At 38.6% G+C, this 26,703-nt stretch overlaps 1 protein-coding gene across 1 annotated transcript in view; it reads left to right on the top strand.

Moving 5' to 3' along the window:
- The first annotated feature begins 8,954 nt into the window (after positions 1-8,954).
- Positions 8,955-26,703, top strand: part of LOC131684410 (sodium-independent sulfate anion transporter-like) — a 54,378-nt gene continuing 36,629 nt past the window's right edge. The window contains exon 1 of the mRNA XM_058967273.1: positions 8,955-9,295. Within this exon, the coding sequence (XP_058823256.1) occupies positions 9,291-9,295 (5 nt within the window). The 5' untranslated portion in view covers positions 8,955-9,290. The remainder of the gene's footprint in view (positions 9,296-26,703) is intronic.

Below are 26,703 nucleotides of genomic sequence, written 5' to 3' on the forward strand. Positions count from 1 at the left end.
AATGTTGCCAATCCTCTTTACGCAACTCTACTATTAAAAACTCTGGTTTTTACCATCGCAGATAAAAGGACGGTTTGATGGTAACTATGTCCTGTAATTCGGGTCGAGTATCCTATGAAGCGATTTGAACTTTTCCGGCACGGCTCATACGTACGGTATAAGCCAGCCGTTCGGATATTCGCATGGACTGTTATTACTTTAACAGTAATATTATTTACCACAAAAAATCTAGAACTGAACCACTCCTGAACGTGGTAATTACTTGATTCGAAAATATTTTCCTTTGGTCGATCAAATCTGAGTGTAGTGTGCTGAATACTTTTTATTCAAAACACAGATCTAAATATTTAATTGAAGCGACAAACAAAGCGGCAGCATTTATAAATTTCAAAGTTCGAAGCAACACTGTTTGAAATAATAAATCAAGACGCTCTACTGGGAATATGATCGTTTCCGTTCAGATTCCACTTTGAACTATGCCCTGTAGAGTTGATCGATGTGAAAACTAACGCTTGCAAACCTATGACGAAAACAAAAACCATTATTGGTCCCTACTCTAATATAACCCCAATCTTCTCACCCCCCAAAATCTTTAACTAACCCCAGCCTTTAAGTACGCACAAACCTAGTTGAGTCCGCCCGTGCTTTAGAAATACCTACAGAAGCATGCTAGGGGCCGTTCATATGCCACGTGGACAGTTTAGGGGAGGGTAGGGGGGTACGAAAAAGTCCACGCCTGCTCAAGGAGCCCTCTGCATGAACAGGCATGGAGGTACACGAGTACCATCATTAACATGAGCACTTGCTTTTCTTTCTATTTTCCCAATAATATGAAGCACTTAAATCGCACATGCTGTTCTTTAGCTGCCATCACACAATTTTGCTCTCTTAGAAACATTTGATCCAATCTTCTGTAAGTCAATTCCAACTACTTTTCTGGATTTACTTATTTATTTATTTGGGGTTTTAACCTTTGAGGTAACTTCATACGAAGTGGAGTGTCTAACTGGGTAGAGTGTCTATCTCAATAACGACAATCATTCATCAATAGTGATATGTCATAGTAGATAGTTCACTTGGATTAAGAAAGGGGCATACCACAATAAATCGCAATCGCAGTGCTTCGTCTCCAACAAAAAAAACCCTTTAAGGTCATTCACCCATACAAGTACAGTCGAGTAAAGCATTTCCAATGCTAAACGCGAACGGACGTGTTAACAGACAGGCGCTTTATAAATCACTTATAAAAATACGTTATTAAATTGTAGTCATAAGCTTTTATTTTCTGAGAAATTTTCATTTTCGTTTGAAATCACTGTGAATTATTATTTTGAACTCAAAAAAGCCCCCCTCTTATCCAAAATCAATTTTTAATTCTGTGCGGGATTTTGGTTCGATTCTGATAACAACCTAGCCTATTAATAACAAGGGCGTTACTAAAGCTCTCACTGTCAATAGTGTGAGATGGTGCCCATGCACTAGCGCTGTACAGCCTACTTTTTAAGCGCCTAATCGGCTTGTTGCGAAAAAATTGCTGTTTGATGAAATGGAATCAGTGAATAATTCTATCTATCTGCTCAGCAAATTTATCTCTTCACACATAATGTACCCGTCACCTCAGGGGCCCTTCCCATACGCTACAAATTGGTTTCGGTTATCTTGGTACTATCTGTAAGCTTCAAAGTTGAAGAAAGCATTCTTCAATCGAAAGCTTACGCAACTTTGTAGCGACTAACTCTATGTACTGTTATCGCATACTAACTAAAACATGCTATATATTGGTCAGTTTGAAACTGCTTAGCTTTACGAAGAGCTTTTATTTTTGGTGACATGTATTGCGCACTTCCCTCTATCCTGGACTTCGCACTTTTAAAGTACGAGTGATCAAAGTGCAACTAAAAACTGCGAAAACTGTCAAAACACATGTATTTCAAGTGATAGATATGGTACTCTCATAGACGGGCCAGCCGAACTAACCAGTCTAGGAGAAGAATTTATTAGAATAATGTTAAGTGCGCAGTGCGGTTCGAATCCAGTTTTCAGTGCGTCAAGCAATATTTCCCAAAACATGATGTTTCCATCACAAAACTCGGGATCCCTCAGAAATTAATTCAATACTTTTCACAACAAAACTAGTCTCGGACACGGAAGAAGTAAGTGGATGTGTAGCCTACCGATGGATACTTTCATACATACAGAGAAATCTGAATGGCAAACACCCCAAGGAGGTCAGTTCGTGCCGCCGTAATAAAGCATTCACGATGGCATAATACGGGGGATTCCAAACAGGTGACACTTTTGTTTGAGTCATGCGATCACCAAACTCACATGAAGTAAGACGAGTCATTCACACCGTATTCTCTTAGTCATTTCAGGGCACAGAAAAATGACGAAAACAGGTGAGATGGCGGAAAAAATATTATATTACTCCATAAGGAGAAAATTGTAAAAAAATACATTGATTTGAATCGTTGGTTCTGTTTAAATTTCGATTAACTGGTATTCGTCGTAGTTGTTACTTTTAAGTAATGACATTTCATGTCGTTAACTTTCGTAAACATGTTAATTAAGTTTTGTATTTTTTGTGTTTCGAATTCATCTCGTCAGTAACTAGCACCATCTGGGTGTCTAGTTAGACGATGTATCTGAACTAGTACCCAAATTAGCAGTAGTTAGACACAAAAAATTCCAAACAGTTCACACGACATATGTGAACGCCTAAAGCCACATGTCCCGAGTGATGTCCCGAGAGCTATATTTGCTTCCCGGGACATCACTCGGGACATGTGGCTTTAGGCGTTCACATATGTCGTGTGAACTGTTTGGAATTTTTTGTGTCTAACTACTGCTAATTTGGGTACTAGTTCTGATACATCGTCTAACTAGACACCCAGATGGTGCTAGTTACTGACGAGATGAATTCGAAACACAAAAAATACAAAACTTAATTAAAATTAGGTCTTGTGCCCTAAACGCGCAAAACGGTTTAGTCCAATTTTTATTGCGTAAAAATGTTGTTAAGAAAAGGTTCTCATTCAAAATTTTCAAAGATTTGATTTTTTTTTCTTAGCATCATTTTTTTGAAAAATGTACAATATTGTGTTAAACGGGTTTCAAAAAAGTTTCTACAGGCCAATTTAAAAACTATATCTTTTGACCTCTTGAAAAAAAACTTTTGCATTGGAGGAATGATCTATAAAATCTACAAATTCATTGCATTCAATAATTTTGTAAAGCCTTAAAGTGGAAAATAGGAAAAATCGATATCAAAGTTTGATATCGCAGTATGACGTCAAATTTTTTACCCGTTGTTAGGTCATTACTCCGATAAATTTAGTTTGCTTTAGAGCAGTAAAAATTTTCGGAGGGGAGATATGTATGTTTTGTGTATGTGAATACGATATGTCATTTTAGAGAGCTTGTTCAAAACCAACAACTCAAGGAATTGGTTTGAGCAGCTACCCGTCCCACTAAAGCCAACTATTCTTGCACAGAACCTGATTCCTCTCCGATACTACCTTACGGCATTTGCTCCTTCAGTAGGCTTTCTGCACCCTTCCACGACACATTATTAGTTTTCGACCATCTACACAACATGGCAATTTCTGTATGGCAGTAGGAAAGCTAGCTGTAGGTGCTTTTTCCTTACGAGGAAAATCCGAGCGGCAAACTCCAGATTGTCTAATTTACTGAGCCCCTCGACTCTCTTGTGCCATTCAGCACCGTAACTTGTTTGGGCCCTTTGGTTCCCTTCTTGTGCTATTTCACACCACTTCCTCGTTGAACTCTCGACTTGTTCGCGAACTACACGGTCTAATCCCCGAGGCTTACTCTGACGGAGAATTCCCAGGCGCAGAGAAAAGTTCTTTCGAAACCAAGCCAACCAGTCAGATTCCGAGGTCAGTCCGGTGATTCCGGAGGAGCAAGACGTTCGGTTCACTGGTGCCTCGACGACCCGCAACTGGTGGTGTCTCGTAGTGATCTACACAGTCGACGATGAACGAAGCCGTCGACGGAGAACTCCCGGCGGAAGAAGGTCTCCCGACACCGATTCTTCTTCTGTTTTCGTTATATTTATCTCGTACCTACCGGTAGGCTGCCTTGGTCAATCCGGTGATAACGGGTGGAGTGTGGCGTCCGGTTCTCTGGCACCCCAACGACCCATACCCGGTGCTCGGTCACGGTTTACTAGACTAGTCCCCAGCGTTAGATCTAACCTACTCCCGCGTAGAGATTCCCGGCGGTGATTGCTCTCCCGACACCGTTGCTCGTTGTTCATCACGCCATTTCCGCTATAAGTCAGGTATGATCTGCGTTACCACTCTGTGGACCACGTCTCCTCGATGTTCTCGCACTTCGGGCACAATCAGAAAGCATCTTCACCGGATCGGGCACGCAACGTCATGCCCGATCCGGTGTCAAGTGGAAGTTCACCTCTACGTTCTTTCTATTGAACCACGTCAACAAGTTTTGGACGAGTCGGTGGATCTACTTTTTTCCGTATTTTCCAATTCATGCGGTCACCTCGCCATCAAATCGATTCCCACCATCTTCCTCACGTTGCTGGTGTTTCGATTGTAGTACTCGATATCCTCCGTCAGGGTGATGCAGATGGGGATCATCCCGGCGATATCGTATACTGCCTCCGACGATATTGTTCTGTACGCGCTCGCGACTCGTACGGCCGTCAGCCGGAAGGTTCTGTATCACGCCGACGTTTGGCAGGATCCTCGCTATCCCGTTCGTTGGCTTCGCCGACCTTTCGCAAGCATAGTCGACGTGGTTGCTCAAGCTCAACCGGTCGTCGATTAGTTTTCCGTGTTTTCTGAGTGGATCCAGCAGACATATAAGCCTGTTCGAGACGGGATCGTCCGGTAACTTACTTGGCATCACCAGCTTCTAGACTTTCCACGTTTCGGAGAAATTGTCGTAGTCTAAACACTTCTGAGGTACCATCCTGAACATACCAGGACCACAGTTTTCAGCGCCACGTGTGGTATTCCATCCGGACCCGGGGGCCGGACGCCATGCACTGCGTGGTTCCAGTTTTCGCGACATTGTGGCGTCACAAGTCGTCACAATCCTTCTAGTTAGATCAGCCGCATCAGCGTTCTTGGTATCGCTGTCCGGCCCAAGTGCCTCATTGTCTTCCACCTTCGCTCGCCGTCAGTGAACAACATCCTGCTCGGTAAACTGTTCCAATATTAGGATGAACTGCTCCACTATCAAAACTTGTAGGTGTGCAACAGCTGCACATGAAGACACCGTTGATTTTGGCGTTCACGAAGCCTTCTGCTCTCTAGTTTTCTGAAGTTAACTAGGAGTCTCACTTGATCCATGTAATGGTTCGACCTTTGATCCATTTAATTCTCGACATTTCTCTTGCTTACCGTCATTCTCTCCATCTATTACGCTATATAGATCCTAAGCGTATAACTATTAAGCCGCGAAAACCAATCGGATATTACACAGCGGTAAGCGGTATGCAGGTACCACAAGGCATTTCTTTGAGTCGTTTAGCTCCCATTTTCGTGAGTTATATAGCTTTCGTCGCAGTGATCCATTTAGCTCCTGATACAATGAGCTATTTAGCTCCGGTTTCCGTGAGCAATTTAGTTCCCAGCTTTATCGCGATCTACTAGAACAGTCCCCGGCAGATAAACTCACCTTAATCCGACTGAGAGTTCCCCGGGAGCGGAATTTCTCCGGAAACTGATTTCCGTTCCCTTGAGCCATTTAGCTTTCAGGCTGTGAAGCTACCCTACATCGACTGAGAGTTCCCCGGCGGAGTAATTTCTCTCGGTACCAATGTCCGTTTCGTGAACCAATTAGCTCCCAGTTTTGTCTCGATTCAAGTGAGACATTTAACTCTCCGCTTCGTGGCGATCTACTTGATGTAGTTCTCGGCGGTAGACCTAGCCCCCACAACGAGTCAACCGCTAAGTGTCAAAGTTTGTATGTATATGATTTATGGACTCCCAAACGGCTTAACCGATTACCGTAAAAATGTCTACATAGTAGGCGTTTGTTATGGAGCGTGTTTATGTGCTATTGGTTGGGGATTATCTGCCTGCCAGATGGCGCATTGGAACAAATTGCGTTTTCCTCCTATTTCGTTTAAAGTCACAGCAATGCGCGATGTGTATTAGCTAGTATTCTATAAAATCAATCAATAAATTCGGGGCTTTGGTGGAGTATTTCTGATTAATTTTCATGGATTTTGAAAAAAACTGTTTTTTTTTCGTTTTAAAATTTTTTGTCGTATTTCGAAGCATTCTCAGTTGAATCTTAAGATTGGAACAACCACGTACGTGCATCAATTTCAGCAGGTGTTCAATTTAGTGTCGTAAGTTGCCATATTAGCCGATAATTTGATGATAGCAAATAATTTTCAATTTACATCAATTTGTAGCCTCCTGGAAAAGAAACGACGCACGATATAGCTAAATTGGCTTATACGCTTATTATTTTTAATGGTTCCCATTATAATCCCGCCGACAGTGAGCTTTCTTCATTCATATTCAGAAAACGATACAACTCTAAGCAACACAGTGTTTTAAAAGGACCAAGGATATTTTGTTTAAAAAGTTGTACAGTTTTTACTATACAACTTTTTGGACGAAGATATAGATATTTGATTTCACAATCCTTGACATAATTCCAGTGGCATAACAGCGCAGTCATTACTGAGCTTGAACACGATCATATTTATGGGTGTATGTAATCACAAATGAGTAAGCGAAGCACATTCCTTCTAATCAATGATGGAAGGCTCCTACCTGCGAACTATTTCGCCTTCACATGGATGGAATTTTACTCACGCGAATTGCAATGGGATACCATACAGACATTGGAGTAGGGAATTCTACCGTAATGTTTGCAAACAATGAAACTGCAAATGAATCGCTTTCTTGGTTTAACTTCACTTTCAATAGTAAATCGCCGTACATTAAGTTTTGAACTCTTCAAAATGCGCAATCATTGTTTTTGAAAAAAATATTTGGAATTCCATAATTAAACAAAGAGAGGCTCTCATTTGCGGTTACGCTGCTTTCAAAAATTAAGACAGAATTTCACCGGCCTGCACATCAGCATATATTTTTTACTCGTGAGTTTTTGATTCCCAGAATCAATTTGTCTGTCTCGGGTCACTCGTACCCAATGAGGTACATACGACATTGACTCGTACCCAGGTACTCACGGGAATTCCTTCACTCTCAGTGTATAAGTTGCCGGCTGTAAACAAACCTTCGTGTACGAAACACGGAACATTATATTGTGGTGATGATATCGGGAACGCACTCTGAAGATAATAGCCAAAAATGATTCGCTCGGTTGTTATCAGTCACGAGACATGACTGACCCATTGGCAGAAGCCTGCGTAACGTACATTTGAACTTTTGCTAATTGAAATTATAGAAAAAAGCATCACGAACAATAGACCAGGCAGTCTTGTTCGTACTTGTCTCAGTCGTGTCTTTGATTCTATTTTCCGGTGAACTGATCAGTTTATCAGTTGTTGCACAGAGTGGGACGGAAAGAGGGCACAGTTGAAATCTTTTTTGTTTTGAACTTGGGTTTCGTTTAACGCATGGAATCGACGTAGGAAGATCGATTTCCCAAAACGAAAAACTATATTACCAACTGTGATAACATAAATCTTGAGCGTTTTTTCAAAACGTCATATCTGCAATGAGTTACTCTCTGTTTATACTTTCTCTTTCGATTTTTACGGCGTCACTATAACACTTTTCACTTATTTTACAGTACAGATCGAAAGACGGTGCTTTTAACTAGCATATTATGCAAAGAGCTGAGGGATAAATATTAAAGTGACCGAATTATTAACAGAAGAGAAAGTAAACAGAGTAACTCATTGCAGATATGACGTTTTGAAAAAACGCTCAAGAAATTTGAAAATATATTATAGTGTACGTACATAATATAAAATAAAATAAATATATTGGTGCGTTTTACATTCGCCAAATCGAACTAATGCAGGTTATGAATTTGGCAAAGCTCCTGTTCAGATGTGACACTCAAAACACGCACACTGAGATCTCGCTTTTTTATACTGCCGCCTTTCCGCCCAGAGGTGGGTTGTTTGCCAACAAATTTGTCGTGTAAACGATTTGTTTTACAAATTCAAACTGGCTCTGGATATAATCTATCTATATATTCTAGAATCCACCACATCCACCTCTAACGCAGAGCTCCTATCCCTTACCATCCCACGGTTCACCTGCGGTATAACCAATCTTAGTAAAAAATCGGGAAATCAATCCCGGCAGCAACTGTGAATTTTAAATCGCATCGTCTATTTTATTTTCGACAGTTCATATGAGAAAGTAAAATTTACTTTCTCATATGAGCTGTCGAAAATATGTTTAAAACATTAAAAACATTTAATGTTTTATTTTATGTTGGAAAATTCTTACAAATAGATTTTGTCAAAACAGTTTTGCACATCACATACATACATACATACCTTCCAATAACAATACTTACCGCTGCCTGCCAGAGTACCGTTTGCTAGTACTCACATTAAACATGATCGGGTGACAAGATAGCGTGTGTAAAGTACTTAGTAATAATTTGATAACCATTAGTAGTATCAAATTCTCCGCCACACTCAGCAAATTACTCATTCATTGTTTCGAAAACTGTATACCCGTACGCGTACCAACCAGCTGACTGCGATCCGTTTGTGTGTGTGGCGGCGGTAAGCGGGACGAGCACTCTCCCAGAGCACGCGTATGAGTGGAAAGTAACCCACGAGTAACGAGCGCGCGCCAAGCCAAGCGCGCCGTTTTGTTTCGTCGTTACTACTTATTATGTACCATCGAAGTAGGTATATATAGGTATACAGAGATGCATGCCGCGGTACGATTAGATACGCACTGTCATGAGTGGCGCAAAGTGTGCAATGATAATTCCAATTCCACAAGTGGCCTATCTTCGGGAGCGATAGAATCAATTAATATTTGGTGCCGGTAGCCGAATATCCTTTAGTCAACTGTTGGCACGCTCTGGGGACAGATCGCGAGAGGAACTCGTCGGGAAGTCTGAACAGTAGTATTTTGTGTGTCAAACTGTGCCAAAACAGAAAAAAGTGATTCCGGGTGTGAACGAGAAAAAAGTGACCAATCATAACATAGCTGCTGAGATTTTTTCTTCTTATGAAAACGGACACACGGTGGTGCTTCCGTGGAAGGGACTGATCGTGTAGTGAAATAGTTTCCCCTTTTTCTTGTTCGGCTCGATTTGCTGCACTACCCATCAAGAGCGAGATGTCGTAAGTAGTATAAATAATTAAGATTTTTCTGTGTGTACAGATTTTAAGCTAGTGCAAAGGGCTTACTTTGCAAGAGGGTGGTAACTAACAGTGCAAGCGCGCCGTTTGTTGTCGTACAGATCAGAGACCGGTAGAAATAGATTCAAACCTGGCCCAAGGAAACAGAGAACGTTCAACTTATCGTGCATAGAATGGGAGTTGATAGTTTTTTTTTCGAATCAATCTGTCTAAATTTTGCTTGAAATTTTCAAAGCTGACATTTTTTTCAAGTGATCATCAATTCACTTCAAATATTTCCAAATAGATTTTGGGAGACGTTTGAAATCACGTTTCCGAACAGTGATTGTTATAGGCAAACTAAATTTACAAATTGACGATTTTTGAGTATTTCTTTACACATTATTTTTCCGGCGTTCGAGTAGAACAAAAATACCGTACCAACGATTCGATGCAAACTTTGTTTAATCAAGCAACATTACACACTTTTTTTTCTGAAATGACAGAAATTTTTTTCGTTTTTTTTTGTAAATTGATTTCGTAAAAACAATTTTCTTTTCTACACGGACAATTCACCACTGAATGATATTTCTCGCGTTTCCTTATACAGGGTGTTTGGTTCATGGTTAAGAATCTCTCGGGGGGTGATAGACTGCCATATTTGGAGAAAAAAATTGTTCGACACATACCATCAAATCTCAACCGTTACAGAGTTATTAAACTTTTTGTGTAAAAAACTTATTTGTCTTAAAATACCTCTAACTTTAAAAGTGTACTTTGTATTTTAAATGTTTTAGTTCCATTCAAAAGGTGAGAAAATTTTGCATTGAGTGATGCCCTCACATGTTTCAGCTAATGAGTTTAAGTAAGCTTTTCAAAGTAATTTATTGAAAATTAAACAATTTTAAACGATTTTTCGTTCATTTCTTGAAAATTCTAATAGTTCACCTCATCATTTTAATAATTCAGATTGTTAGTCTTGATGAGCTGCTTAATTCGTTCTTTGACATGATACACTTACCTTTTCTTATTTTCATGATTTTGGGTTATTCAACTTGGATATTTTTATCTCATTTTCACTAGTACCAGCTCTAATTGAAAAATTACGGCACTTATTGTACTTTTTTTCTTTTTATTCGAAAGCCAGGAAAAATTTACAGTGAAAAATGTATTAATACCTTTCAGTTAAGTGAATTTAGTATTCTTTTAAAAGTAAATTAGTTTTAAGTTAGTGCTATTATTAGCATTTTCGTTAATTTTCTTGAAATAGTAAATAATAAACATCACCATTATTATCATGTAAATAATGCATCTCAGCAAGTTCTACAGTTCTTTCTTTGACTTCATTCAATTATCTCTTTTGGTTTCGACGCAAAATCGTTTTTATCACATCGTTTCGTATGCAAAAATAACGATTTCGACCCCACTACATTTGTGGCGGGGTCATGCTATGTTAACTATTAAATAGCAGCAAAACGAAAAGAGATATAGACAAAGTGTCAAATAAATAGTTATAGAGAACATTAAGGGGCATCAGATGAACAATAGTAACGATAAATTTTGTTGATAAATAATTGGAATAATTAAAAAACTCCAAAAAACACAAATTTTGAGTTATTTCTTTAATAAAAAATCATTTAGTACACTTAACTAACAGATATTTATACATACACTGAAAGGACATTTTCTCAACTTTCCAATGAAATCTTGTAAATAACGATATAAAGCATATTTTTTAGATTAGAGTCTTTTAAGCACTTGCAAGTCGGTTACAGGAAAAGTATAGTAATGAAATTACAAAGAAATGAGAAGAGATAGAAATATGACGTCCAAGAACAAATTATGAATCGTCCTAAAACCCAGCTTTTGGAAAATGGATATTGCTATAATCATACTTCATTATTTCAAGAAAATTAGCAAAAACAATCTCAAAAACCCTAACTTTTAACTACTTTACAGCTAAAAGGTAATTAAAACTAATTACTTAAAAGATACGAGAACACCATTCAATAGGAAATTTTCTCACCTTTCGAATGGAACTGAAATATTTAAAATACAAAGTACACTTTTAAAGTTAGAGGTATTTTATGACAAATAAGTTTATTACACAAAAAGTTCAATAACTCTGTAACGGTTGAGATTTGGTGGTATGTGTAGAACAATTTTTTTCTCCAAATATGGCAGTCTATCACCCACCGAGAGATTCTTAACCATGAACCAAACACCCTGTATGTCCGCCAAACGCAAATATCTTTCAGATTCTCTGCTGAACATAATTTTAGTTGGCACTTCTCGGCAATCGCGTTGCAAGTCCAGCCCGCTCTAAACTGCCATGCTTGATCAACCTTCAGTCTGCGTGTTAGGTACAGTTCGTGGTTCATGCGTCTGCGCTATTCTCCACTGGGCCCCATAGTGCATTTGCTTTTTTTCTAATCTCCCTGAGCACTTCATAGTTTACCGTTACCTTTACCAACCAGAACTCATGGCTGATTTATATGGCTACGTGGCTCTAGATTTACGAACCTATCGACAACGAAGGGCCAGCATTAGCAGATTTGAGTGAGTCGTATTGAAAATACTTGCGTATTTTAAATGTAATTAAAGTAATGATTGAAAGTTTGATTTGATACCTCGAGACCGGGAGGGACCAGCAGGGTACCTGATTGAAACGACGGTGGATTGGGAGAGTGGAGCCTATTGTTAACATGTCGTGGATAGAAGGCAGACTCTTCTCTCAACTTACTGGGACAACATCCAATATAACAAATTGTTTTGTGTTTGAATATATGATGGAAGGAGATTCTCAACCATCCCGCGAAGAGCGCGTAAGTACTTCAGCTTACGGGGCCGCTCATCCTATTTTGGCTCTTCAAACAGTGATATGCTGAAGACATCCAGAATTTAAAACTTGAACAAATTATGCAGGAAGGTCAGGCCATGTTACCGGTTGTACCTAGGTGGTAGACCATAGTCAGTCATAGTCGATTAAAGTAATGAACGAAGGTATTTAAATCCACTTTTGTTGTACTTAGAAGGATTCTTAATGAAACTAATGAGGCCGACCATAAATCATGACCATCGCCTATTTTAACAACACTTTGCAGTTGTGTTCGGTTTATGAATCTTCCTGTTTTCCTCTGGCAATTAGAACATTTTGACACAAGAGCAATTCTTCAAAAGAGCGTAGAAGTTGTTGCATACATTACTCCCAAAAAGTTTTGTTCGATTGCCGTATTTTGTACAGCAAAACGATACGAGGATAAGGATTTTTGAGCGAGAAAAAGATACGCTGAGAAAAAAATTTTGCGACATTTTTACAAAAATCAAAAATAATTGTTTTGATTAAAACCAAATTTAAAATGTCTTGAAAACGACTACATTTTGTTTTTTTGTTATGAATATTTTGATTTGGAACGAAATAAATTATATTGTAAGAAAATTGTATTTGTGACGCAAAATAGTATGAAATAGAAATATGTTAATTGTTAGGAAAACTTTTTTATTGGTAGTTTCTCCATGATGTAAATACACCGAAAAATTCTTTAGCAAAAGGGTAATCTTTTGAATGTCAATAGTTCATGATGGTGAAACACGAATAACTTATAAGAAGGTGGAAATGAATTAGTTGTTTTTTGAAACGAAATTCCAAATATCTCGAAAACTCACATTATTGAGTTTCTAGCTGAAATCATTTAAGTTGACTATCAAGAATCGCTACAGATTAGCTTCGTCACACTTTGAAAAAAAAATCCAAACTGAAACTGCTCTAACATAACGCAATCTCCTCGTCCACCAAAATCGCAAACTAGCATCCGCCTTACGGTAGGAGCAAATCCAGCTCAGTACGCCCGTGCTTTAGATATACCTACAGAAGCATGTCGTTCGATGGTTTAGTGATAAAAAAAGGTATCGCGTGCACTCGAAATAGGAAACGCGTATGACAATAGGCTTATTACCCAACCCACTTCCAAAAACATTTTGGAATGAGTATTCACTAGACTTGTTCAATTTTTGACTTTTAGCTCCACCAGGCTCAAAGTTTCAAAGTTTATATGGAAGTTTGCATGGAAAATCGGTTAACATTGAAAATAAATTCTTAAAAAATCACCTTATCAATCAATTAATCAGAACACTATATATTTCTAAAGGTAATCTTCTACTGAACACATTCGGGGAACATTAAAAGTTTATCAAAATTCGCTGAAAAAAGTTATTAACTAAAGAAGCAGCATGACTTCAAAACAAGTGGATTTTATTAGTAACCATAGCAACCCTGTTTGAATAGCTGTATCTGCCATACGCGAGCGGTGGGTGGCAAGTCTAGTTTACACTTGTATAACGATATAGCTATTCAAACAGGGTTGCTATGGTTACTAATAAAATCCACTTGTTTTGAAGTCATACTGCTCCTTTAGTTAATAACTTTTCTCAACGAATTTTCATAAACTTGCAATGTTCCCCGCATGTGTTCAGTAGAAGATTACCTTTAGAAATATATAGTGTTCTGATTAATTGATTGATGAGGTGATTTTTCAAAAAAAATTATTTTCAATGTTAACCGTTGTTAACAAACTTCCATATAAACTTTGAAATTTTTGGAGGGTCCATAGACACAACCAATCGGTACCAAAATTTGCACAATTACTAAGGACCATAAAAGGAATCAGTAGAGCCTGGTGGAGCTTAAAGTCAAAAATTGAACCAGTCTAGTATTCACCCTATCAATCCAACACACACAAGCGTTAAGATAAGTTAATTTATCCCAACGCCACTGCAGCGTTGAACTCAATCCAAAACCCACCCCCATTGCAAAGCACTGCTATACTCGTTCGTGTATGCGAAATTTCAAATCGCACACAGCACGGCTTTGCCAGTACAACTTGCACCCGTTTCCTTACCGGGTGCAAAGTTTATCGTGCACTCTACACGGTGCTGTGCGATTTGAAACTTTTACTTTCTTGAACCAGTGTGTGCAAAAGCGATGTGTTCGCATTTGCACACACTCGTGCCTAAGTGTCTTAATCAGACACGGAGTGTTTATAAATAGAGGCATCGCGTGTCCGTTCGATGAATCATTAGATGCTCGCATGCCGAACGAGCAACATAGTGACAGATATATCATGATGTAGCTCGTTTTAAATGCAAGCGACGAATGACTGAAACGGACACGCGGCACCTCTATTTACAAACTACCCCCTGTTTGATGGAGTCACTTAGACGCGAGTGTGTGTGCAAATTCCAACGTTACCAAACGTTCATAGCGTCTACCGCTTATTGTACCGTACGGACAATACAGTCAACATGTTGCTCGTTTGGCATCTGAGCATCGATTTATTCAAAACAAACATGCGAGACTTATATAAATAACTTTCCCGTGTGCGGTGAAACGCATAGATACTCCCTTTTGGCGAATCTGCCTGGCTAGCAAATTTCGTAAATTTCCTCGTAGTTTTCGAAAGATTGTCTGTAAATCCGGTTGGCTTTACAACACTGTAGGAATATGTCGGGATATTTTCTTGACACAACAAAGAGGTAACAAGATTTAGTAAAATGGTATTTATAATACTAGTAGTGAAGCAAAAAAATATTTTTTTTCGATTAATTTTGTCCCAAGATGGTGGAATTTTTCGTCGGTGCGTTCTTCGAAAAGGGTCCAGTCCGGAAATCTATCTCCCGTAATTTTTTACCTAGAGCTCAAATCTAAAGTTTTCTCGATTTCTGAACAAGCGACATACGTAGATAATTCAAATTGTCAAATTGACAGCGCAAGTACTGGATTTACAGCAATCCAGCCCGGAATACTGAGACTTCGGCAATTGCGCTGTCAATTTGACAATTTGAACTACTGCATTTTCAACAAAGCAAATTTGTCAAACAGATTCAATTCAAATTGCCGATTTTTCGGCATCTTGTATTGCTGAATCTTTCAGTTGATGAAAATTCAGTAAACTTTTGCTGGCATTCGGCGAATAAAATTTGGTGTGTAGTCTTCGGCAGCATATCCCTCCATTCACCTCTCGTCTGCCGCGCTGCAAACCGCACGCATTAGACATACTCGATTCATACATTCGTCGAATATTCACCAGAAGTACACTTTCCGAGAATGGATAAAAATCACAGCAGAATAAAAGAGACGGAAATAGAAAACATGCAAACTCTGAATATTTTTCTGTGTGCACCGAGAAACATACAGAGCCGCTCATCACTCACTCCCGTCACTCACACTCCGCTACGATTCCCATGCACACCCAAGAATACACCCCCAGCAAGAACTCAACGAGTGAACATACCGAAAACGACTAGCGCCCAAATTCCATAACAGAAAAAAACGAGAGACAGGCAGAGAAAGCATGCCGTCGATGAAGCTCTCCGTGTAGTGTGCATACGCACTTTTCAGTGGGTTTGTTCGTCTCACTTTCATAATAGCTTGGTTCTTCTCACACTCTCGTTCGCAGTAACATCACTCGTGCTGAGTGGCGGGCGCGGACGGAGGTGTATTCGTTTGCCCGGCTTGTTTTCGCTTCTGACGATGCTTCCCACTGAGACGTCCAAAAATTTGTTTCAAAATCGTTCAACACGGGTCCAACGATGGACGTTCGTTGAACGGTTATTTGGACGTTGTCCAAATTGGTCCAACGAACGTCCGTCATTGGACGATTTTGAAACCAACCGTTCTTAGAGGGTTCTGTCTGCGGCAGCGATGCCAGATGTGAAGACATGTCTTCATTTTGAAGACATTTGAAAGGCTGTGAAGATGGGTTTTTCATTTAGAAGACAAATTTGTTTCGGTTGTCTGATCGATTTCTGGCAGAATTCTGGCTCAAGTTCTAAAACCGATTCAGAATCCTGGTCGGTGAAGACAAATGGTCATTTTTTCATGAAATGTGAAGACATTTGAAAAATATGCCTGGTATGCCTGGACTGCGGTTAAGAACAAACTCCGAGAAGCGATTTTTCGACTCGTCACACTCCAGGAATCCATATCCTCCGGCGTATTCCATAATGTCCGACTATCCGACGATCCTTTGGACACTTTTCCAGCGAATAAACGCTCGAAACACGTCCCGAAATGACAGCAATTTGGAGATTTCACTTCACACACGACCAACCGACTCACTTGATCAGAAAGAGCTCACGTGACGTGACATGTTTGTATTGTTGAAAAAAAAATCCGAAACAATTCGTGACGTTTGCGTTTAGCAGTGTCATGATTGGAATTCAAATTTGAAAATTTTTTTTTGTGACATAATTGAGGATTGTCGGATGTAATTTTAAACTTTTTAGGATTCTCTGGCACCGGCGTATTTGTCAATATTATGATGGTTTAAGTGCTATAAATGGAGTTCAAGCTTAAATTCTGGAAAATGAATCCATTGCGCGAAAAATTTGCGAAACTATAGACTGATTTCCTATCTATATTATCAACAGTTAGATTGACGATGATAACATAAAGCTAGCGAGCTACTAGGTCGTATAGAAGTTCGCAAGTTGCACGCACGAGACATTTTACGTGAATTTGTCATGTCGTTTTAGTTGAAAGCAACAAAGACAGTGTTAAATACCTTTCCCAGGTAGATGCTGCCTGTTTAAAAATACGGTTTTTGGACCAAAGTTGTTTAAGCTTTTACTATCTGCAGAAGGCGAGATGAATTAACCCTAGAACGTTGCACTTGCGTTTTCCACCCTAAAACGTTGCACTGGGGTATAAATGTACCCCACGCAGTTGATCGCGATTTTCGCAGGTAAAAATGCAAACAAAAGAAATGTATAATACATCATTGTTTTCGTTTTTTAATTGCGAAAACAGGTGTGTAAGTGAAAGTAAGTAATTTATTGAATCAATGATACATAAATTGGTTTGAGCCCAAAAAAAGTGAAAACTCGCGGTTTGGACTTTTTTTGCAAAAATTACTATAAATTTGCGATCTTTCAACCGATTTGAAAAAAATCAAATGATTCGTAAAGTTGATAGAATGGTCTTGAAACGGTTAAATATAGAATTCCGATATTTTTGAAAAAGTGCAATTATTTGAAAGTTTAAAAATTGTGTTTTGGAAAATACCACGAAATGAGGTGGAAATTGAAATGAAAAAATATTTCTGACCAGTTATAAATTGGTAACACGCAACGTTACTGTTACAGCAGTTATTGTGCGCAAATTATACTTGCGAGCCACTATAAAAAAAACTATAAAAAATAAACAATAAAACATTAAAAAACGGCAAAAATGAGAACGATTTTTTGTTCCGCTTCAATATTAAATTAAATTAAATAAATGATCAAAAACTACAAAGGGCAGCCCTTTGGAGTTGCACGAACTACAGACGTAGGACTATACTACTTAATGTAAAATATTTATTTTCTTAAAACATTTAGAGTAATAATAAATCAAATATATTTCTTACGTATGGCTTAATCACAACTAATCAACATCGAATATTACATATTGAACCACAAGACCAGCTTTTGAAAATTGTAAAAACTTTTCGATTGCGTGTGGACCGGTGAAGAAAAATCAAATTTTAGACAATATAATCACATTTCATGCATAGACCAGGCTTTCTAGTTATATTTTGCCATTATTGTAACTTTCCTAAAGTGCGCAAACAAATGTAGCGAATGCAGTGATCCTAATCATATATCGAAACTATAAATATACAAGAATCGAAAACAATTTTATATATGGACTAAGATGCGTTTTTGCAACGGTTTTTCGAGTGGCAGTGTATTCATTTATAAATAGGCTTTGTATTATGTACCTATTAGCAGAATTAAAATAGGATAGGCTGAGTGGAAATGAATCACGTGAAGTGGAAATGAATCAATGAATTGATCGAACGTAAATAATAAGTTTTCGATGTGCTTTACATCGATCCGCGTAAATTTTTGCTAAGAAAGTTTTCGTCTTTGCGCAACGAAAGCAACCGCTAACAAACAGGGATGCCTGAAATCTGTGTTCGAGTCAAAAATATCTTTTTACCATCTGTGATAACTGAAACAGGAAAAAAATCTGTGATAAATTTCCGAAAAATCTGAAAAATCACAATATTTCCAAAAATCTGTGAAATTTTCATCAAAAGCCCAAAAATCTGTCATCTGTGAAAAAGAATCTGTGATCAACAATTGTAAAAAATATCTGCAACATTGCAGAAAAATCTGTGAATATGGTAACCCTGCTAAAAATTAGATATTAACTTTTACACCAACCGACATTACCCCACAAAATGAGCCGGATGAACTTCGTTTGACAATTCTCGGTGGTTTGTTTACATAGGAGTTACGTGAGTTCGAATGTAACAGATGAGCAGCTGTTGCACTCGCACTCACGCAACTGACAAAGCAAATAAACTATCGAGAAATTGCCAAACGTGAACTTTTTTTTCAGTATGAGTTCATTCGTGTCGTCATTTTGTAGAACTCAATACCTACCGACACATTCACCTCAAATATTGAACCCAAGCGCACAAAGAAAAATTAGTCAGCGCTGATGATGATGGATAGAGCGAAAAAGACAACTAGTACTACGACACTATGCTAACCGTGTTTGCAAATGGAGCTCGAATGTACAAGCGATTTTGTGTACGAATAATTGTGTTCGAGATTGCACATAAAAGTGTGCTGGAAACGAGCACAACGCAAAAGAAAGCATAGTTTTTGATCGGACAAGCTCAGTCGCGTGTTGGATTCCAGAGCCGGTGTAACGGGCTTCTAACTCAGCTACACTGGCTGTGAAACCACACAGCGCAGTGATCTGCTCCGCCTTCTGTTCAACAGGCAACCAGCGTTGCCAACATTTTTTCAAAAAAACTGGAACCTTTCTTTAAAAAACGGGAAATAACTGGATGCTCGGAAAAATCCTACTTTAGCCTTGTAATGACTTAAAGTCAACGATTTAATAAACGTAATTTTTAGTAAACACGTATGTTCCGTACCTGCTTTTACTGATTATTTCAGTCAATTTTTTGAAATTGTTGTCTAAAATAAAAAAATAATAAAACGTTCTAATTTTATTGTAATTGTAGTAGTAAGTCGATTTTTACTGTTTTGAAGGTTTCGAACTACACATCCACAAAATCCTAAATTTATGACCATTGGCTAAACTTGAGGATGCGTGTAAACCTTTCTTTAGATACCACTATAGCAACTAGCTGAGAATTCAACAAATGGTCATCAAAATATTAGACACAATGTAGTTTATTGTTTATGTTTGAGTAAAATTCATTTGAAATCGAATCATTTGTACATTCCAGAACCGTTTTACTAACCAGTGGTATAAAAAGAGTTCAGGTTACGGTGTATTAAAATCTTATTATGGGGCACTCGGCATCATCCCATGGCTTGCTTGAAAATTATATGAATTAAGAGTCAATTTGTGAGAAAAAAAAACTAAATATATGAATATTTTAAAAAACCTGGATAAAACTGACTCAAATTCCAAAAAACTGGAAGATTTTTTCAATTGTCTGTTTGACTGGATGCTGTAAAAAAACTGGAAGAATCTAGTTTAAACTGGAAGGTTGGCATCGCTGCAGGCAACTGAGCTTGTCCGACCAAATCCGTTCTTTAAATAGTTGATGACGTCATTCATAGAAGCGTAGCGCGCTAGGTACACAAATCTGTCGTGCCGGATTTAGGAAGCCTAATCTTCTGTGTGCAAATGCGCGATATTTTGACTAGGTTGTACATTCTTTAAATTTTTAATGCCACGATATAAAAAATATTTGGGTTTATCTATTGGAATCTATTATTAGAAGTATTTCGGAGCGACATGTGCAAAAAAATTTATCGTAAGATGGCTGAATTATATGCGTTTAAAATTGGACATACCGTTTTTGTAGAATTTGCAAAGTGCACCCCCATATCGAAAACAAAGACGTAGTCCTACGTCAAAACGATTATATAATACTAATTGTTACTTACGTAGTAAAACAACCAGTATTTAAACTGGTATTGTCACGAAGCACATTTCCACTGACAGCACGAAACCTGACGAAACACTAACGGCAACCGTACACTGGGGTACAAATGTTCCCCACGACACCTGCTTCCACAAAGGCTATAAGTAAACTGGCTATACCACCTTTTCCTACTCTTACTGGGAACTCTATATTGAAGTATGGTTAGGGTCCCAGGTCGGTAGATGCCGAATTCTCGTTTTCACACAGCTCCAAAGAAGGCGTGGGGTACATTTTTACCCCAGTGCAACGTTCTAGCGTTAATGATTGCTGTACGATTATGTTCAAAGATTAATTTGAGTTGGGTTGACATATAATCGTCTATAGTGGACCCTGTAAGGGATATTAACCCTTTCATGCCCAACTTTTTATAGTAAATGTTGGGTTTTGAAACTATTTTTGCTTAAAAACGGTGGGTTCAAGAAACACAAAAAGACTTTTTTCATAAAGATAGGTGCTTCCCTCACAGTGCTAGAAGCTGCTTAATTTTTTTCTTTGAATGCTCAATACAACTCTCCTAGAAAATTTCCAATAGTCCAATTGCTAGGAAAACGTAGCCAAAGACAGTCTCAATTGATCAGTTTAATCAGTTTTCAATAATATTGCCACATAACGAAGATATATGAAAAATTCCGTCGTCAACGTAAACTGTCCCTGGCAGCACTGCTCCATCGGAAACCAATCAGACTAATTGCAATAACTTCAGTTCTATAGCTGATACTTGTAACTGTTAATACACAAATGAAAGGTAATAGTCATATTTATTAGCCTTACTTGTTTTTATGAGCAAATCTTGTCTTAATCAAAAGTTGTAGCTATTTAAAAACGTTGTTGTCCACAAACAACATGGGCATGAAGGGGTTAAGGACATAATCATCATTTGAATCCCACGGTTTGCGAAGAAACACTCATCCGCTGTGTTGGAGATTGACTTGACACAGCAAGGGTAAGGCATTCAAATCTTACATATTTTAGTACTTCCAACCACACAATTCTAGGCACCATGACTTAGAGACCCGTGTTTTCTGTCCTTTTCTACGACACGGAAACAGGCAATCAATTCGATTCAATTCATGATATATTCAACAACAAGTCGAAACATGAGAATTTTCTTCAAACCGCCAAATATTACACTACCCTATAAGTGCACTTGCTTTAAAAATAAAAATCTTGGCATCGACCACATGCAGTAAAGCAACTTTGCTGACACACGTGATTCGCGCTGGCGAACTTGCCAACGTAGGAACTAGCTCCGTCGAAACTAATGCGCTGAGCGTTATTTATAGGACTCGGCCAGACAGGGTGGCGTCCCATACGCCAAACACTAAAATCAAGTTCAAGTTCAATTTTTTATTACCAATCAAAAAAAAAATCGTTCGTTTTTTTTCTTGATGCGCCAAACGAATTTTTAGATGGATCCAGAAAGATGAACAGTTTACAACGTTCGTTATCTCGGGCCAAGTAGATTAACATTGCTATTCCTATAATTAGCTCCAAGTATTGTCATCTAGCAGCGCGAACGACTTTCCCACGATTCAGATTATCTGCTGTATTAAAGATTATTGACACTGCTGACGTGTGGTTGTTGAAAGGCCTTGGCCTCAGCTGTATTGAAAGCGTTATCGCGGTACTTTTATTATTTTCTCGTTCTCTACTCGTAAACGCAGGTCTATCTCCTGCAGATAGGCGATTCCATGGACAATATGAAGGACTTTCGATCTTACCTGTTGTAAATTTTATAGCTTTTCACCAAGGGATTAAGGTTTTGCAATATGCCGACTCAATACAGATAATCTTTCAATTTTTTATTTGTACCGTCGGGGTAGTTAGTCACGGCTGTCTTGGGCGTAGTTGTAACTTAATGTTTTCCTTGGTTCAATTTAGATAAATGTGAGACGAAGAGAATCTGCGTCAGACTTATATGTTGATAAGTACCCAACGTGCTTCATATGATGGAAGTGGGAATGCGAATAAATTTAGTTTTCGAAGTGCGCACAAAAACGCTCCAATTCAATGCGTTCATTGTATGGTTTCGACACTACATTGGCATGTATGTTAAAAAGCTTTAAAAGGTTTCTGCCTTACGCTTTTTTTTGCATTAATACAGATGCTCCGTGTTATCATTTGTAAAACAACATCAATCATTTGTCCAGTATTTTTGGAATACTAGAAAGAGTCAATTATGATTAGCTGAACACCCAAACCAACCGTATCATTATGTCTTCCTGCCAGACCGCCAAATATTTAAACTATTCCAGAGATAACGCTGCGCCGCCCAGTCCAGACGAACAGATCAACAAGTTCACGAGGAAGCGGTGCCGGTGGTTTAGTGGTAAGCGTGACCGTTTCCCACCTAAGTGGGTCTGGGTTCAATCCCAGCAGAGGTTATTGAAATTTGTCTAAGGTGCAAATCTGTGGTCTCGTCGTCCTTCGGAAGGGAAGTAAAGCCGTTGTTCCAGGTCCATGTGTTGATGGACCGATATCTAGGATTCAGATGGTGGAGCCACCTGTCTGGCGTCGGTGATTGGCACTCAGTGCCGGACAGGAGCCGACGGAAAATGAAAATGAATATACAAAAACAAGTTCACGGGCAAATGCCAAAATCTACTTGTCATTGTTTCAATTGAAACTACGCCATAAATTCGTCGTCGAAGCCAATCCATGGCAGTTATTTTGAAGGCTGTTCGTAAGGAGGAAAAATTACCGGCGCTGATTCTGCCGTGATTGACAGCTGAATTACGTACGGTTAGTCCCAGTCGGTATCGGCATCTACCGTCATAACATGTCAGAGGATATCTGCCCAAATATCCTGCCACTGTGAGGCACCTGAGCGTGTGTGTGTTTGTCCGCGACGAAGATGGATGCCGCAATCGTTCTCAACCGATCACTGCATGCAACCGATGTATTTATTATCGACTGCCAATAACTAGGGATTAGGGCTAAGCTACAACAAGCTTATCAGCCAGCCATCGTGTGATAAATAAGACTTGTCCCGATTGGCAGTGTAAATGTTAGTTTGTCCTTTTTATTTTTAATTTCTCTTCAAGTGGATGGATTGATTTACAATCGCTTTGTGCGTGAGAGAATTTGAACGATTCATGCAGAGATTAGACACAAAGCTAGCATGACTTGGAGGAAGTACTGATGACACGAGTATTTTTACAGTAGTTAATCCCTAATTCATTTTAACCTGTTCAGGTGCCTTGTTCTCTAATGACGCAACTGTTCAAAATCAGCTTTGACCTAGCGTGGATCTTAGGAATAGTAGGCTGGAATGTTTTGAACCTTGCTCAAAAGTACTGTATTCAAATATAAAACTAGACTGAGCCCAAGCTCAAGATTTGTTTTTGACAGCACTAATAAGGGCTAATAAGAGCAGGGATGCCAGGTGATATTTTGAAAAATCTGTGCGCGGCCCGTTTAAAAATCTGTGTCTATCTGTGTTACGGAAAACTTGGCTGAAAACAAGATGTGGTTACCTTTTTTTTGGTTTTTACTACGTGAGGCAAAAATTAAGCGCAAGGTAAAAAATTGAGAAATCTGTGCATTGTAGAAGAAAGCTTTGGAAATCTGTTCATTGAAACAGAAAATTGTGGAAATCTGCGCAGTTTTTGAAATCTGTTCAGCATATTGAAAATCTGTGAAATACAGATAAATCTGTGCACCTGGCATCCCTGAGTGAGAGACAAAACTCTAAAGAACATAAATTTAGGTTAAAAGAACCTATCCTATGGTTATTCCATTTTTGAGTGCACGAAAATCTCGAACACTATTTTTCCAGTGAACGGTGGATAGCCAAGCCAAAACTTCAATAGCCACTCACCGGCGTCTATTCAAACCGATCTAGTCGTCTTTGAGATTGAATACAAAACTTGCATACAACTCTGCTTCAGTTAAGGGCCACAGATAACAGACGTTCAGTCTTGTATTCTAATTGAAACACTGCAACTGTTTTTTTGAAATGAAGCAATCAAAGTACAGCTAAGTGTGTTAGTTCAACTGAGCTGTGGAATATAGAAATTGTCATCAATTGCCCTACTAATATAATTAATAATGGATTAGTTACCCTAATTGCGAATAATTTCAAAGTGCATTTCTATCATCGTTAGCTATAATTAGAACACATATTTCTATTCCACTCACGATCTCATTGCGTGTCATATTTCCTGCGCCCGAAGATTTAGACCCATATCTTAGCATTTTCTCCGAGTTACTGATAAGCTGTGTGAAGTGGCACTAAGCTTCCCGATCAGTAGATCGCATCAAGATACTGACAAAACCATTACGTCCATAGAAATTTTCGATTTGTTTACTTTTTATTTCAATTATTTTTGAAACCTATGTCTTACAGGTCTCATCCAAAAAGTTTCGAAAATCACATTTTGTTATAATTTTACTGCTTCCCTTTGATCGGGTTGGGCTGTGACTGCTTTAAATTACACAACTCTGGATTTGAAAAAAAAAATCAACGCACAATTTGAGTAACAATTGACCGTCTGGTCTTTATCGTTCTCAATGCCATGCGCCTGTCCTGAAGTGGCAGCATTATTTATGGGTATTTAATATGAAAGCGGATCTGATTAATGACCAGCGGATATCATTTTTGGACATCGTCCTCAGCGTAGGGTAAACGCGGGTAAAGCGGTAGTGTTATTTTTTTTAAGAAATCATGATTTCACTTTGGCTGTCAATGCTATATCACCGTGCAGGCATGAGGCCTCAATAAGCAGTCTTGGACGGGGACGTCGTATCCCCTAGCTCCAGTGGCGGATCCAGGGGGAGGGTCCTGGGGGTCCGAGCCCGCTCCGAAATTATTTTACTTGCTGAGAAATTTTTAATTAGTTTCAATTTTATATTAGCTTTAAACTCAAAATTACTCCAAACCAAAACTTATATTCTTTTAATAAGGTTATTACGTATTACGAATTGTATAATGTTCAATTTGAAATCGAAATTTCGGACCCCTCCCGAAATTTTTTTCTGGATCCGCCTCTGCCTAGCTCACCGCTGTACTATCCGCGGTACGAGCAATCTTATTGAAGATCGGGTGACCAACCCCGGCGGAATGCTTGGTAGTAGGCTGACAGGGAAGGGTGAACGACACGAAATAACTGAAGAAGAAATAACTGCAGTACCTCGTAAGCTATATCCAAATCTTCAATCTAATCTTCTTCAATCTAAATGTAGACACTGATTGTACTAAAATTGTTTAAAATGCACGAAAATACAAATGAGGTGAGTTAGGTATGGAAACACAGTTTAATTCTTATATAAATGTGTGTTGCGATCGTCCAAGAAGAAAATATTTACCTTGAAGGACAGCTCATGAAATGAAGAATGATAAATATTGCTGTTTCTACAATGGTTGCCCTCATAATTTTTCAGTTCAGTGAATTGATGCAGAACTGGCGTATATGATAGAATAGTGGGACATTTATTGTCTAGCGCACAATTTTTTCCTTACTAGAATTCGTTGGTCACTTTCTCCGGTGTTCAATTCGAGCATTCGATTCGATTCATTCGGGAAGATCGGATTGAACAAATTAAGGTACGATTAATTTACCGATGCACGTGAATCATCCATTCCCAGTCAGCAAAGTATAATGAAAATCTAATAGAATATAATTGTAGTTAATGGTAAGTAAATATCATCTGTTGGAGTTTAGACGAGTTCAAGTATGTTGCATGTTACATGTGTTCTTTTCTACTATTTCATTAGTCTGCTGTCAATTTATACGCTTCTACTTAATCTTTTTGCATCATTTATATTTTCATTAGGGTTGTTATTCTTGCAATTGCATATTATGTCATGTACACTCACAATCTCTCATTTCAAAAGTACAAATGCTCGTGTCCTAACCTGGTAATAAACGCGAACATGCTATTGCAATCATCCACATATACTTACGCCCGCAATCTCGCAAACATAAAAATACCTCGGTGATTGAGTGAACGTTTTAGCATTTAGCAACGTTAAATTTACAAAAGCGGTCTAAAGCATTAACCCACTCTTTGAAGCATACACTTATGCCGTCAGTTGGGCCAATCAAAAAAAAATACGCAGATATGGTGAATCTGACTCTCTTCTAGCATTCAGCACGTTAACATATAAACGCTTGAAACCTTCGCGAGCATCCACGCGCACGAAAGCGCGAAAACATCCCAGTGATTAAGTGTATGTTGTATCACTAATAAACTAATAAACGCGGTCACGGGAATTACGAATCGATCACGTCCGGACATTCCTACCCTCGGCCCTAGCAGCCTAGCTCCATGCCTTTAGTTGGATCAATTAGAAAAAAATTGACGCTCATTTCCGCGCCCATGCCCAAAGTAGCAATTTTTGTTGCGGCAACTACTTCACAACCAGTTGGCATCAAAACAACTCATCCATTTTTAGTGGTAAACTGCTTATGAAGTGGTTGCCGGTACTAAAATTGCCGCGGGGGCAACACG

Source organism: Topomyia yanbarensis, chromosome 1 (assembly GCF_030247195.1).
Source record: "Topomyia yanbarensis strain Yona2022 chromosome 1, ASM3024719v1, whole genome shotgun sequence".
NCBI lineage: Eukaryota > Metazoa > Arthropoda > Insecta > Diptera > Culicidae > Topomyia > Topomyia yanbarensis.